Source organism: Meleagris gallopavo, chromosome 30, assembly GCF_000146605.3.
Source record: "Meleagris gallopavo isolate NT-WF06-2002-E0010 breed Aviagen turkey brand Nicholas breeding stock chromosome 30, Turkey_5.1, whole genome shotgun sequence".
Classification (NCBI taxonomy): Eukaryota; Metazoa; Chordata; class Aves; order Galliformes; family Phasianidae; genus Meleagris; species Meleagris gallopavo.
The window spans coordinates 3,534,529-3,550,885 of record NC_015040.2 but is presented as its reverse complement, the minus strand read 5'-3'; the positions used below and the strand labels follow the sequence as shown (position 1 = coordinate 3,550,885).

General features: G+C 54.1%; 1 protein-coding gene across 1 annotated transcript in view; it reads right to left on the bottom strand.

Annotated features, from left to right (window-relative positions):
* The window catches only part of ELL (elongation factor for RNA polymerase II), a 30,997-nt gene that overhangs the window by 14,487 nt on the left and 153 nt on the right, over positions 1–16,357 (bottom strand). Inside the window, exons 2-3 of the mRNA XM_031557087.1 lie at positions 3,077–3,124; positions 201–322 (exon numbers count right to left, since the gene is read on the bottom strand). Of these exons, the coding sequence (XP_031412947.1) occupies positions 201–322; positions 3,077–3,124 (170 nt within the window). The remainder of the gene's footprint in view (positions 1–200; positions 323–3,076; positions 3,125–16,357) is intronic.

Sequence of the window (16,357 nt, the reverse complement as noted above, 5' to 3'; positions counted from 1 at the left end):
GCTGTGCTAAGGAACAACAGGAGGGTGCAGAGAGATAAGCCTGATTCTTCTGCTTACTCAAATACACACACAAACAGATTGCAAGGTCTCCAAGCTCAAAAAACACTCTATGTTTTGTTCAAGTTTGTTAGGGAAACAATTCTACAAAATACCAGGTAAGAAGCGGCTGGGTTGCTTTGAGTTTTTGGTGCATCACTCACCTGGATACATACTGCTGGATGCAGTCAAAGCTGCCCTGGGGGCTGTCCTTGCCAATGTTGGAAAGATAGAAGGTGAAAGTCCTCACTTCGGTCGGGCGGTCCGGCCTGGGAATTGTGATGTGCTGCGAGGATGGAGAAAAACTGGGGTCACCCACACTGCCACAAAAGCCCATTTTTTGGCAATGAGTGTGCTCTGAGCCATCCTGGGATCCAACCCAAGGAAAGCAGGTGGAGTTCTGCGCAGGAGATTGCAAAGTGCAGGCTGGGGAGAAGCTGCAAGCAGGATTCAAGTCACGGTGCAGCAGTGAGAAGGTAAAAGAGGAGGCAGGGATGGAGAGATGAGTGGAAAGCAGAACAGAGGTAGGAAGTGGCGGCTCGCTGCCCTTCAAAGCAGAGCCCACAATCATCTTTTTCTAGGAATCTGACCCAATTCTATCGATTCAGGCTTAAAACAGACTTGCAATCCCTTTTTATGTCCAATTTAAAACAGTGGAGACCTGTTTCTTTAGACTTAGCGATCCAGCACTAAGCACAGCACAGGCTGGAGCACTGGGCAGCACGCTGCTTCTTTTTTGAGGGATTAGAATTCCATAACGAGATTTCATGGCTCACAGTGGTGTGTGACGTGGCTGCTAAATTAAATATTTAATCAAGCATCAAGTGTGCTCGGCAGCACCTGCACGGCGCTCCTCCCCTGGCTCTGCTCTGCAAACTGAGGCCTCAAATACAGATCCACAAAGGGGAGATCTGCTCCCCTCCGGTGCTGCAGTGCAAGATGCAAGCTGATCTGAATTTATGTGTGCTCAGAAAGCAGGGATGGACTCGGTGCAGGGCTGGGCTCGCTGAGTGCTGAGTGCTGTGTGTGCCCAGCCCCTTCCTACCCCACAGCACCAATCCCTTACCACAGTGGGAGCAACAAACCCTCCTACCCCAGCAGGGAGCACACACACTTCCAGGCGCTCTGCACGCTAAGCCCACGGCCACGAGGAGCAAACGGGGCTGCAGGTGGTGGTTTGCAAAGCACAGCCTGGAGGACGTGCGCAAACCGTGGCACTGCTGCACGAATGGCTCCGCTGCCCTGGTGGTGCTTCTGCAGATCTGCGAGAGCTGCCTGGGCACAGAGATGTGCAGCGTATGCAAAGCGGCCGTTATCGAGGAATTATTTTTAGCTGAACCAGAAGGTTTCTCGAGCCAGCACAGCAGCACGGTGACTGCTTGGAGGGAGCCCTAATTTTGGTGCAGTCGTACACCAGTAACCATGGGCGCTTAAAAATAGCTCGGCACAGATGTGACTCGCGTTTCTTCTTTCAAGTAATATTCATCTGTGTACAGCTCATTCTGAATGGCAATTTCACCTTCCTCTATTTATACCGACACGAGTTCATCCCAAGAAAGAAGGGAAACGTCACATTTTCCGCTCACGTCGGGCTGAGAGCCGTGCCCAACAGTCTGCAGGAGCAGCCGCGTCACCGGAGGGTTTCTGTGCCCCCTCCTCTGCTTCCCCCCACATAAGCACCTGCAGATCTGACCAACCTCATCCCTCATTCTCTATGGGCTTTTACCAGAATAGAAACACCTTCAGCCCTCCTCTCCGAGCTGCCTGCCCTCCCCGGATCCGTTTTGCAGCCCGTGTCCGTCCCATGCTGAGGACTCCCCACCTGGGCACACACCTGGAGGGGCAGACCCCTCCCCGACCTGCAAGGCCCAAGGTATGGTTGGGTCTTCCACAAATGGAAACGTTTTAATGCAATCAGCTGAATTTGAGGACTTGAGAACTTATTCTATCAATGCTGTTATCTTCCCAGTCCACGGGTGGGAAGCGCCTCGAGCCCCACTGCCAGCTCCACGAGCAGGGCACAGTCCTGATGCATGCAGGCGCTCTGCTAAGAGCCAGATGGTGACACAGCTGCCAGCCCCTCCATCAGCACTGTAAAAATCATAACGTGGGGACAAAGGGCTCTTTCTGACAGCCCCAGCTGAGGCGCAGTGCTGAGCCCTACCTTTGGCCTCTCTGTGACAGCGCAATTAATTCACCTGCTGACGAGGAGCTGGGGCAGTACTGGGGTGCTGCTCCGTGAGCAGAGGGCTCAGGGACTCCATCCCCTTTTTTTGGTGCTCTTTTCACTCGCCCCCCCCATCAGGATGCCCCATTTCCACTGCCCAGCTTCATGGCACGCTTCCCATCCCAGCAGTGGAGCTGTGTGTTGCTTTCACTGATTGCCCCACAATGCTCCCTTCGAGGAAGATGAGGGAAAGAGGAGGCACGGGCAGAGCTCAGGCAGCTGTGCAGGAAGAGGCAGACACAGACCTGAGCTGCCTGCTCACCCAACGGCACACAGGCTGGTCACTCACCTGCAGTTCTCCCACACCGTGTTCTGCTGGAGCAGCACCTGGCTGACACATGGGCAAGGAGGGACAGCCTGACTTCAATGCCTGCGTAGCTCAAGCACATCTGAAACTTCCACTGGGCCACCACAAAAGCACCTCTTATTCACAGCTGCCTTCACGTTCTGAAAACAAACCCTACATTCCCTCTCTTTATGTTGAGCACCTGAAGTTAACGCACGCTTTTCTGTATCTAGAAAGTAGATAAATCACTTTTCCAAAGCACAGGATGGCCCAGGTTGGAGGCACCTTGGAGTCCATGCAGCCCCAGCCCTGCTGCAAGCTTATAGACCGTCTGCATGGTAAGCAGCATTGGCTCTGTCCCGGAGCAGCTCTGAGCTGCACAGCTTCCACCTAAAGAACTCAGAGTGTGTGCAGGAGCAGGACGGAGTTGGACAGACAGAGTGGGACAGACAGACAAAGATTGCTCAGATCCACTGCAAAAGCAAAACCAGTGCGCGCTTCCCCAGGCGGCCCCTGGGCTGACTTACCCCTTGGCTTCCTTGAAACTGGATTACCGGTTTTGAAGTCACAGTATCCTACAAAAACAAATAAAAGAAGAATTAGAGAAGCACAAGGCTCAGACAGCCGCTGTCGAACAAGGCAGCTGGATTTTCCACCTATGCTTTTTTTAAAAAAAAAAAAGAACAAGGCTCAGAAATACACAGAAAGAAAATGCAGGAACAGCAGAAGCAGAAGAAGGATGAGAGCACGATGCCATCAGCTCCAAGCACTGCTCTCAGCCACTGACCTCCAGAGAAAGGGATGCTCTGGGACGGTTCCCTCCAGCAGAGCTCTGCGTGTCCTCAGTGCTTATGCAAGTTTTGAGTTAAACAGTGAGCATTTGAGGGGAAAATTTATGACAGCTCAGAGAACGCGTGAAGTGAACTTCTTCCAGCAGAACGCTGGCAATTGGATGGGGAGGCAAACAGAGGCTCTGCTGCTCTGCCCAGCAGCCTGCCTGCTCCTCCCAGCTGCAGCCCCTCTGCTGCTCCAAGCGCAGGCAGGCGCAGCTCCTCGGTCCTCCTGCAGCACACATTGTGCACGAGTCAATGCACCATAGGAAATCTGGGTGCCAAAAAGCCTGAAAAAGGATCTTGTAGAGCTAATTACAGATCGGGGAAGGCCTGCAATTAATTCTGGAGGATTACTTAAGCGGAATAGAAGGGTAACACAGAGCACGGACATAAAGGAACGTGGCACTGAGAGCAACCACACACTGTTCCATCACCAGCTATAGTTACAGCACTTACACATTCCCTAATCTTTGTATGGGCTAAGTTAAAGAAAAAGAAAATAAATGAGTGTTCCTGCAAGTTAAGGAGCAAACTTCAGCTCTGCTTTACTGCTGTAACTCCTGGAGCACTGCTTGCCACTTCCTAGAACGGGTCTAAGAAAACACGTCGATCTTCCTCCCACCTTCCCATAAGGGAAAGGTGCACCCTGTGCCCTCCTTCCTGCAGCTGCTTCCCCACTGCTCCACCCAGGAGCAGCACTCAGAACACCCAACTGCTGCACTGATGCTGCCCCAGCCCAGCCCAGCTTGGTGGTATCAATGCAGACAGCAGCGGGAAGCACAGAACCTGCTGCACTGCAGGGTCAGTCCTGCAATGTGCTGCATGGCCTCCTGCCTGCTCACAGCCTGCAACGGGAGCCCACGGAGCACACTGGCAGCTCTCTGCACTGTGCAATGCACTTCTGTGCTCCTGCTGCATGGCTGGGGCACGGCCCTGCAGTGAGGCTGCAAACACAGCCCAGCATGCAGTGCTGCTCCTGAAGGCATGAGGTTAAACCCAAAAAGGAACAAAAAGGGCCCCGAAGGCCCAGCACACTGCTCTCAAGCTGGCAGCAAGCTGACATGTGCAGAGAGGCACAGCTCGGGTGCTGCTCCAGGCACGGGATGCACGTGGCACTGCAGTCCTGGGGCCAAGCAGACAGCTGGGCCTCCCATTTCTTCAGGGAAATACAGATGATTAAAGAATACTCTGTTTCGAGAAGTTCTGTTCTGCACTTACTGGAATTTGTACTGGAGGCAGCACTGCACGGGAAGTATTGGCCTATACTTAGTACCAGTGCATTTGTCCATTTCCTCCGATGTCAGGGAGCAAACAGAGCAAACAAGAGCTCACTTCTGTTTATTTTGGAACAAGGGAACGGTTTTCAGAACACGAAGCTTCATGCAAACATTTCAAGTCAGCACCAGGAATACCAATAAATAGAGCAGCCACGGAGCCCAGCTGGGCGCAGAGGGAAGCAGGGGCACAGTGCCCACCCAGGGGTGCCGTGGAGATGTGCAAACCAAGCCGTGCTGAGGCGTGCAGAGCACTCACTCCTTTTTGTTTTACACGTTTGGGTTTTTGTTGTTGTTGTTTTGAATGCTCTGAGAAGTGCCACCAAAACCAAAGCAAGCAGAGGCAGCGCCCGGCGCACACCGAGTCCAAGGGATCGTTAGGAGCAGCCAGAAATACCGACCCCGGTGGAAATAAACACCTCTGAACACACCACAGAGACAAAGGGCTTCTCCCGGGACATTCCACTTCCTCAAGGCTTGCATTTACCTCCTACCAGAGAAGAGCCTCCTGAATATTCCTTCTTTACATCACATCTGTCACTCACAGAACCACGCTGTCTCCCTGCGGTTCAATCCCCTTCCATCTGCAAGGAGTCTGCTGAGACGTGAGAGTTACAAACTCCCATTGCTGTGCCGTTCTTTGTTTGTAAGCTAAACTACAAAGCCTCCCAGACCTTTTTACAGACTGGATTTGCTGTTCAAATGCAAGGAACACCTTGGGAACCCGATGGCAATGGGACCCCATCCCGTGGAAATGGAGGAACCTCGTGCCTGGGGGCTCGGGGCTCCAGCTCCCTTGGATACACGTCCCCACCTGGAGACACACACACCACAAACCACGATTTTCCTACAGTCACAAACAGATGCAGACCACAAAGCACCACCACAGTGCGGCACAAGTGGTAATAAGGTGATAAAGATCTTTGATGTCAGCCAAAGCTCCAGGCCGGACGACTCCAAGTTCCAACTGCCGGGCTGCAGAGCACCGCTGCCTTCCTGGCCTGTGGTTGAGCGATGCTACGCAACGCCGGCGTCACTTCCTCAGTGGTTTGAACTTTTTGGGTTCAAAAGGTTCAGAAGCCACGAGTGCTCCTCTAAGACAGACAGCGAGTTGTGTGCAGAGCCACTGCACAAAGCTTGGGAGGAGTGGAGAGCACAGAGGGATCTCAGTGCTTCCGCCACCTCTGCACCAGGGTCTGCTGAGACATCACACATCTGTAGCCAAATGGAATCATTCTGTGCCCGTGATGTAAAGCAGCAACTCAGCCCTACATGCACAACAGCCTGTGTCAGCGCAGCAGAACGCAATTAAACTGCTGTCATTGGGATGTCAGCCCACAGGCACACAGCAGAGCTGCCCATGGGGGCTCTCACGCACACCGGGATGGCTCTGCTTCCTCAGCCCAGAGCTCACAGGGTGCACAACGCAGCGTGGGACCCATCCAGAGCAGTTTGGGACCCGAAGCCCAACAGCTGAGCGCTGCTCCCCGAGGCAATGCCCCACAGCACTGCCCCATAGGTGGGTGGGTGCCGGACCCCGTGGCAAACACAGAAGGGAATCCCAGCTCCCTGCACTCACAGCTCCACGGGGCGCAGCACATGGCTGCACTGCAGCGCTTTGCCATCAAAAAGAAGAGCTATGTGTCCGTGCCATTTAAGCAGTTTTCTTTCAGAAAGAAATTAAAGAGGCCCAATTCCTTTGAGAAGTAATTAGAAGCGTTTTTGCCTGCAGCTCGCTCCGCTTGCCGGCAGCAGAACCCCCCCATTTCTGCAGTGCTGTGAGCACAGTTTCCATGCAAAGCACACAGGCATGGTCTGCACCCATGCAGGCTGCAGCAACCTAAGGCTTCCCCCTGAGCTCCAGCTCAGCAAGCAGCTGCATGGAACAAAGGCGGGGAGGCACAGAAAAGCGCTCTCCAGTAAATCCAAATGGACAATTGGGATGCAATGGGCCGTCCCCAGAGAAAATGCAAGCTTTGTGTTTCCAGCCAAATGAGCAGGGCCATGCAGAGAACCTCAAAAAGGTTCTTCATGGGGTTCGAGCAGGAAAGCATCGCCGATCTGCACCAAAAGGGAACACGCACTGTGAGAAATGGGCAATGATGGGACACCTGGCTCACCTCCGGGCTCCAGATAGAGCTGCCCTGGTGGGACACACATCCCAGCAGCGCTGCTGCTCCCCTGCTGTCTCCCCATTGCTCTCCCAGGCGCTCAGGAGACCTGCTCATTAGGGCTGACGAGAGGCAATCATCAAAGCGCCGAGGATCGTTATCTGCAGTGTAATCATTACAACCTCCCACCAATTTCATTGCTAACCAGATGGGGCACCCAGCATCGCTGCGCTCTCAGGAGGCGGGCGGCCAACTCCCACCTCTCCAGAGGTGCACAGATCAGAGGGAAAAAGAGCGTTTGCATCCCCATGCAATTTTCCATAAGGAGCACAGCTGATGGCAGCAGGGTGGTAACCAAACAGATATCCTCAACTGAACACACAGCTACTGCAAAAGAGCTACCCGAGCCCAGCAAGCTGCTCCCACGTGGTAACCCAGGAGCTCTCCGATCCAACTGACGTGTCCCTCCAAAAAAGAGAAGTTCCCTTTACTGCAACGCAGTGCTGCAGCCATGGGGCACTGCTGCTCTTCCAGGAAGGCTCTCGTCGCTGTGACCCAGAGCAGAAGCAGCAGATAAAGTTGGGAAAGCGCTCAACAAGTCGGAACAGCACTTCCCAAAGCGCCCGCACAAAGATAGCGCTGCGTTGGCAAATTCGTGGCGAAAGATTGAGTGCAGAACTAGAAATGGGTCCCACCGTCGCTCACAAGCTGTTGAAATGGAGCTTTGGGAAAAGGCATTTTTATGTCAAATGAACACAGCCCTAAAAACGCCCCTTTCTAAGAAGCCTGAGCTGGGAGAAAAGGATTCCAACTGAAATACCAACGCAGAACTTCGGTGGGCTCCAGCGGCGCAGCTCCGCTTTCAGTGCTCCAACAGCCCAGACAGGAAAACAGAAAGGTAAATATCAGTACTTCTGAGCGTGGGCTCAGGAAAGCAAACCCTGCACATCTGTGTTCTGAAGTGCTGCTTTCAACAAGAAACAGCATTGTGCAGAGGACCCCTACAGCTGCATCCAGCAGCCGCTGAGCGCCGCGCAGAGCTCCGGCACTGCACACAGCCCCCAGCCCAGCTGCAATCCCAGCCCTGCCTGCTTCTGCTGCAGAATCTTATTGGAGCCATCAGATGACCTCGTTCCATTGGGAAAGGGCTGAAAGAAAACCCAACCAAAACAACTGGCAGCGGGAAACTGAATCATCTCCTCAATTCCCAACTCTGCAAAAGGTGAACAGCAGCTCTGCTTTCCCTGAAGGTTTTACTTAACAGATGTGTGAGCCAACAGTCATTACAGGGCATTTGATTCCCTGTTCCTTACATTGCAGGAGCCGTCCCCTTGCAGAAGATGCCATGAAAGATTATTTCTGTGCCTCCTACAGGAGGCCGGCTGGCTGCTTGCTAGGTCTGCAGGCATGGGCGGATCTCAGAAGGAGGCAAGAAGCTTCTGGACATCCAAAGGAAAGCACTGCCACCTCCCCAGGCCTGTGTCAGAGAGCACAGCTCAGCCCTGCACTGCACACAGTTTTCAGAACAGCAGGAAAGGCACAAAGGAAGAATGAGCAGCACGTTAAGGATGGGCCGACAACTTAACTCACCCTTCTGGAAAGCTTCGAGATATCAGCGAAGGCAGAGTTTAAAAAGCCCAACCTTTATGCTATTCTGAAAAGTAAGAATTTGTTTAAATGCCATTTATTCCAGAACGCCAAAGTATTCCAAGATGGTCAGCCAGCTCCAAGCCTGCCTGAGAGAAAGGAAGAGGGGCAGCCCTGAGGGTTCTGCTGAGCACCGCAGCCTCGGAAAAACAATGCATGGGTACAGCCAGCGAGAGCACTGCTAAAAATAAATATTTTAAGGTACTTCCAATACTCCCTCAACTCTGTGATTCTATGAGAGCCAATGGATGCCCACCACGGCAGCCCGGAGCTCCATCCCACGGCAGGGACGCACCAGGAGCACAGCTGTGAGTGCAGGGTCAGCCTCCGCTTCTGAGAGCGCGTGGGTACGGCAGGGGAGCTGCTGGCACTCTGCTTCTGAGAGCAGGGGATCTGCTGGCAGACACCTGTGCTGCTTTGCATAACGAGAAACCAAAACCCCATTATGCCACTGACAGAGAGGCCGAGCACCGCCTGGAAATGTAGGGATGCTGCACTGTGAGCCGCACTGTGAGCATCACACTGCTGCACGACCTCTGCACCGAGCACAGCATTGCCAGGCTACGAGGAACAGAGGGAAGAGTCGGCTTCTGTGATTGCAAGAGGCACAGCAGTGCAGAACCCCACCTGGCAGCACTGAGCCATAAAGAGGAGCAGCTCTCTCCGAAGGGCAGCTGTGACGGCAGCGCTCCGCACGGCGCTTATCGCATGGGGTAAACGGTGATGGCTGCTGGTTAATGAACAACGCTGCCCCGAGGCCGCCCTGTAACGAGCTGCCCTCCACTGCAATCTGCTACAGAAAACACAGCGCTTCCAACCCAGCGCTCTGCTTACGAAAATGTCATTTATTTTGGGACGTATTAAGACACCGGGGCTGATTCACTCGGAGATGCGCGCAGCGATGGCTTAGGCGAGTTTCTGAAGCACCAGGTGATCCTTATCTGCCACGTGGCTTTGCTGATTTTCTTGCAAGAGAAAATATAGAAAGGCAATTTAGGGCTCAGATTGACTAACTGGTCTGGGACAGATCTCACCCAGCACTGCTGAGTGCAGGAAAACAAGCCCGGACCGGCCTGCTCCTCGCACCCAGCTGCACCCCACTGATACTTGGAGGGAAGCGTCACGACTGCTGGGCCCAAATTCAGACAAACTTCAGACATTCCTCGTAGAGCTGCAGCCAGCCATGGATGGGCCCTGGGCAGCCTTGAACTGGGGGCCACCCACCCCATGGCAGGGGTAGGGCTGGGGGTCTGTAAGGTCCCTTCCAACCCACCCAACCACTCCGTGGTTCTATGATCATCAAGGACCCTACCAATCCCAACCATCCTCTGATCCGTGGCAGAACAAGCAATAAAGAACTCACAAAGGTCAGTTTTTCCACCAGAGGGATTCTACCCCCAAGATCTCCAGCATTAACAAACCCATGGTGGTGCAGCCCCACATCTCTGTGCCCTCCTGGCACACGGGTGCAGGGGCAGCTGGGGCCGCAGGCTGGAGGTGCTCCCAGTGCTGCAGAGGTACAGAACCTGCTCTGTTTCAGCCGAGTCTCTATTTGCACTGCCAGGGTGGTTGGGAACAAACCTGCTCCAAAAATAAAGTGACAAACAGTGAAAGAAAGAGCATACTCTTCTGAACTGGCAGAATCAACCCCTAAAATACAGTAGAATAAAGTAAGAAATCCAATGTTTCTTCGCTCCCCTCTAGGAGGGTTGCGAAGGCTCAAGTTACAACAAATTCCAAAAACAAGCATGGAAAAAAAATAAAAATTCAGATAAGAACAGCAAAAACACAGCAGTGCTGCTGCCAACCGACCGGAGACTGAGCCCCAGCAGCCCTCACCTGCAGCGAGATGGCACAGATGGCAACGTGGTCACACGCTGTCACAGCGCAGGGCAGCAGAGGAAACGTTCTGCATGGCAACGCAGGGAGCAGCACTTCTTGTGCCTTCCCCATGGATTGGGAACAAAGCCTTTGTTACATTCATAACCATTTCCAAATCACGCTCCGGAAAAAAAATGTTTGCCATTGGTTTTAATCACCATTGCATTCCACGTCAACTGAAGTGCGTATTTGAAGCAGATTTAAGATATCCCATTTACTTTTATAAAGGGCAAGCGTGCCTTGCTTTCCCTTTTATTGCTTCCCCTTTCCCGTTGCTCCATTTCTCGAGATGAAAGCATTGCCAGAGCAGAGCCATGCGCTGCAGAGCCACTGCCGTGCTCCGGGCTGAGCGCTCAGTGCATGGCTGCATCCTCCTCCCCTGCTTCCTTTTGGGATACGGATGAGGACCTGCACCCAGGGAGCGCTGTGCCAGCAGACTGCACTCCACAAAAGAAATTGGCCAGCCGAGCTCCTACGCACTGCTTAAGAAACTATTTATGGGAGCAGAAGTAGTTCTTAATTCTGCAGGCGGGCAGAGCAGAGGTCGCAGTTCTGGTTGGAAGCCCCAACAGGTGCTGCCGGCATTCCCCCAGCCCGGCGCACTTCAAAGCTCAGAGCACAACCCTGGTGCTGCCAGCAGGGCCCACGCGGAGCAGAAGCCCACGGCTGTGCCTCAGCACAGCTCCCATCGCCACCGGCTCTGCCCTGAGCCGTGCAGCACTGCGTGCCCCAGGTGATGCACACTGCACTCAGCTCTGTGCACAGCCGGCTTCCCCCCTCCACCCCATTCCAAAGCCTGGGTGCCACAGCACGGCAGGGCCGGGGCTGCAGGGATGGCTTGGTGAGGGCGCAGGGATGCACGGAGCAGCCGCAAGCACAGCCCCGTGCTCTGCATCCCGCTCCTGGTTCAGGGGCACTTAAGCCTTTGACATTTCACGGCAGCGGGCTGCAGCAGTTAATTACAAGCTGTGAACACGATTTCTTTCACCCATCTATCCATAACTCACGTCACTGTACACCAGGAGCTCCGCTCTCCGAAGCAAACGCGCACAGCCCAGCTCAGCCCCAGGCGGCACACGGAGCTCTCAGGCTCAGGACCACCTGCATGCACAGAGAGCCACTCACTGCACTCCATTAACGGCTGCTTCAACCCCCCCAAAATGCCCTTATCTGTGTGGATTATCAGGTTTTTAATTCCTACAGTGAGCATTTATTGCAGGTTTTGTTGCTCACAGCACATTCTTCCTGCAGAGGAACCATGGAGATGCAGCTGCAGGCTCTGCTCTGTGGTCACCGCGTGGCACAGCCCGGCGCATCCATGGGGGTTCTCCAGGAGAGAGCAAAGCAGTGGCACAGAGCTCACAAAGCAAAGCATGTTCTACCAGATCCCACGTTCTCCTCTTCGTAGGGACCGTGGAAGACAGCGAAACGGCCTGCTTCACTTTCTCATAGAAACCAGGAGCCAAAAACAACTGAAATCAGCGCCGGAGCTGGAGAGGTAGAGCACAGCACACACAAACAGCCAGTCTAGACACTGAAATGTGGAAACATGATTCAAATAACCACAACTGGCACATCACGTATTGATCGCAGCCCATCGCAGAACGGGCCCTCAGTGAGTAAGAATATAAAGAAAGATTAAATTAGAGCCTTCCACTTTGGTTTTAGAAAAATATGGATCCTTTGGGCACAATGACACAGACCATTTCTTCCATCCTGCCAGCTGCCCGTTGGGCTAGGAAGGAACACATCTGGATAACGTGCTTCACCTGGTGCTGGTGGCACCAAGGGACCAAAGGGAGAAGTGCTGGTTTCCAGGGAGGCTTCAGGAGAAGAGTTTCTCCCTGGCATAAGGCAAACCAAGGAGGGTTAACGGCGCCGGCCTCGCAGCACACCCGCACATGGTGACCTCTTTTTTGAGTTAAACAAATGCCGGTTTCTTTAAATTAAAGAGGCACTGGTCCAATGTAAAGAAAGGAGGGACCAAGTGCACGGAGCTGTGCTTTTCCAGACTGCCTTCTGGCTGCAGCAGGGCAGGGAGGCGGGCGCAATGCGCACTGCAGGGCGCCGAGGGGCTTCGGAAAATAAAGTCAGAAGGCGGCCCTGGGTTACCATGGAGGGCAGAAGTTGCCTTGTGTACACTGGAGGTTTCTAAGCAATGCCTGAGCTCCTTCAGAAAACTCTTCTTATCAGCAAATCCAAGCTCCCCTCCTGGATAATGCATCTAGGTCAGGCGCAGGAGCGCAGCGCTGGCGATGCCTGTGTGCGGAATATCAGCATAGCAAACATTACCAGGCATTTCTTTTCATCGGAAAAGGAGTCCACTTCAGATCCAGGCTCCTCCAGAAGCAGATTCACCTTCGCTGCTCGGAGGATCCCATCCCAGCCCTCGCCGTTGCGTCAGGCTGCAGCCGTGCGCCCACCCCAGCCGTGTGCCACCTCCCGCCCTGCAGCCATCCCAACGCGCTCCATTGTGCACGAGCAGCAAAACCACTCCGTCAGCCAAAACGTATCCTCCTCCCGTGGATTAGCTGGCACAAACGAGCACGGAGTGACGCATGCAAACTGCCTCTTCCCATTTTTCAACACGCACAAACACCGGGGATTTGGAGATGCTTTGCAAGTTCGCCCTCTTAAGTTACAGACAGCACTGAGCCGACACGGCGCGGGGCACGGATGTGTTCAGGAGCTCACGTGTGTTCAGCGCTGAGACCTCAATGCTTTTCCAAGCAAACCCCCATCCCGCCCCCCCGGCAGGCAGCACAGTGCAAAGCGAGCGATTTCAACAGCGCCGGGCCGTGCCAAGCAGCTCTGACACAACCCACGGAACAGGACAGAGCGCTCCGTGCTGCCCCACAGCCCAGCAGCACCCGCACGGCCTCAGCCCCACAGCCCTGAGCTCACGGCTCAGCAGAGGGCCCTGGGAAAACGTGGCAGCTTCCGTAGAAAGGACAGCCTGCTGGTTCAGTTCAGTATGAAGCCGGTGAGAAAGCAAGCTGAAAGGGAGCACAGGTTGAGTCCTCCGACCACCCTGCCCAGCTGCTGGATCCATTGATCCAAAACGCTCCTGTTAAATGCCTTAAAAAAAACCAGCTTCATAGAAACCAAAGGGGTTCGACATCAAGTTTGCTCCCCCCGGAATTGTTAGAAAGCAGAAAGTTACCAAAAGGCCAAAGTGAGTCTCTCTGATCAATCACATCCTTCTAAGGCGCAGATGAAAAACAGAACGTGACCAAAAAAAAAAAAGGGGGGGAAGAAAAGCACTCTAAGGCCTCAAAGGGATTCTGCCCCAAAGTTTCTATTTTCCTTTGGCACGTCACCAATTAGAAGTACTGCTGCAGCCTGCTGCCACTGGTATAAAAAAAAGCATAATGGGTTTCTAATTTGCCACTGAATCCCATAGCAACTGTACGTCACTTTGGATGTAAATTACAGACGGTTCTTTCCCGTGCAATTTGAAAACTATAGAGATGAATCTATAATTTGAGCAGACCTAAACGCTGTATGGTCGAGAGGAAAAAGCTGCCCTAAATAATTGAAAGGAAACCACCAGGGGCCAAAACATTCCTGGGGAACGATGCGAAGCCTCTCCCCATGCCATCCCTCAGCTGGGAGCTGTGGGTCAGCGCTGAGCTCGGCACGTCCCGGCCCATTTCTGCTGATGGCTGAGCTGCAGCACAGCTTCCTTCCCCAGCCTCCTCCGGGCTGATTCACTCGCTCATGTCACCGTCTCATGTTCCCGATGTCGTAACAGCTTCAATTCTGACGGACGACAGCATCAGTGAGTTAATAGGACAGGAAAAAACAGGTTATGGGAGAGGAGGGATGATGCAGAATGCCCAGAGATAACTCAATGAGCTCTGATTCAGAAGGAGCAGCGCTCTCTTTCTGACACCTGCGATGCGCTGCTCTACGGACCCCTCATTTTATAGTTTGGGCTTTAAGCACAGCAGCCTGACCCCGAAACCCGGCTCTGGAGGAGTTATTTCAGCACCCGAGGCTGCAAAGGATCTGCTTAACCCTTTGGGAAACAGCTTCTGCCACACCATCCCGCGGGGAAGGAAGGGAAGCCCCAGCAGCAGACCACAGATCCAACACTGGGTTCAGAGCGTGGGGCAGAGCTGGGGTTAGCTCAGCTCAGCCCCCACTGAGTATCTGTGCACCTGCCAAAGCTCAGCTGGACTCAGCTTGCAGCAGTGAGGACACAGAGCGGCTGCCATCAGAGCAGTGCACAACGGGGAGAGGTGCACGGCTGCACTCGCGTCACTTTTTATCAGAATGCAATCCGCTGTGTGAGTGCTGCTCCTAAAACCACAGCCATTTTCTGATAAATATGGGAAATTCCCACCAGGGGAAGTTCCAGGAATAGTCGTCAGCTTTGCCTGGCCCCAGCGCTGATGGGTGTGATGGCACACGGGTCTGAGCGCGGTGCTCAGTTCAAATCTACCCACCCAGAACTGCTGTGATGCTGACAGGAGTTGGGGGCAAAAAGCAAAGGGTGAGCGCCGTGTGCTGAGGGGTACCCAGGTGTATCGCGATGGGGTAACACCACAGCCGTCATGGAGTGGGAAGGATGAGACCCAGGAAGAAAGCAGGGCAGGGGCACAGCAGACTCCAGCCTGGCAGAGCAGAGGGGACAGAAGCTGCATGGGGAGGCCCAGCAGTGCCCAGGCCCATCCAGTGCGTGGCTGAGGCAGGCGAGCCAACGCAGAGCGCATTCCTTGGAGAGCTGAGCGTTGTTTTAGGCTGCTGGACGAGGCTGGCTCCATCTCACCAGCACACAGGCTGGCCTGGGACACGTTACAAATGCTCATCCTTCAACTGCAGAGCCCAGCAAGCAGAGACTGCTGGGAGGTGTGAGCAGGTGATGCGGGTTCTGCTCCTTCCATGCAAGCACAGCACCCCGCACTGCGGCCGGAGACAGAAAGCCAGCAGATCCCAGCACCCAAAAGGGATGAACGCCACCCTCCATCACCCCACTGCCTGCCCCACAGCTCCACTAAAGGAGCACAACCCAAAGCAGCAGACCCAACGGGGCGATCACTTTGGGATTATGCCACCCCAACACGTCATTCTTAGGCCAAGAACAACTCAACCAAACGAAGCCATTGCCCCGTCCGTGGGCACGACACCAACACACCATCCTGCTGCAGGAACAGCCTGCACACACGGAGCTGCAGGAGCACCCGAGCATTGCTGGCTGTGGGACCACCATCCACACAACGCAACACCACCAGCAAATTTTTTTTCCATTTACCAAAATTAAATCACAGCCCAGAGGAGCTGCAAACAGCCACCCCGGGTGTGCCAACACCGCTGCCCATCAGTGGGGAAACTCACCGGGCGACGCAGTGCCTGTGCTCACGGCCACTCATTGCTGCCTTATTCACTGCACAAACAGCACTGACGTCCCTCCCTGCTCGGCAGCTCCGGCTGCTGCTCCTTTGGGTGGTGGGGAAGGAAGCGAAGTTCATTAGTGGCCGATGGCCACCGAACAGCATTTGGAAAATAAACACCACTATTCACGGCGCCGCGACCCAGAATAGCTTCCCAAAATACTGAGCGCAGCTGCCCGGAGCCTTCCTACTCACCCTCCCCCAAAGGAAAAGACCTTCCCAATACACAGGCCTCATTTCTTTCATTTTTAACGTATGTAATTTTTATTTTTAAAGAGAAAAATAATTGAAACCCTCAGCCTACCCAAGGCCCCTTCTATCGCCACTGCCTCCTCATAACGCCGATAAGCGCTCATTAAAAGACGAGTTGATAAACCTTGGAACGGTAATTACGTCCGTCCTCGCACGGCTGATTGCCCAACACGGGGCTGTGATGTAACCCACACCCGAAATTAAAAATAGTGTTGTGACAACATATGGCTGATCCTACAGAGCCGGCAGCGCGGTGGGTTCCGGCTGCTGGGAAGGCGAAGGGCGGCACAGAGATGCGGGGAAAAGGGGGAAAAGAACGCGAGAGGATGGGAGGACAGAGCTGGGACCGCGATGGGGGGGTGAGGGGGGGGAGCTCAGCACAGACAGCGGGGAATGGCGATGCGCGGCCCCAGC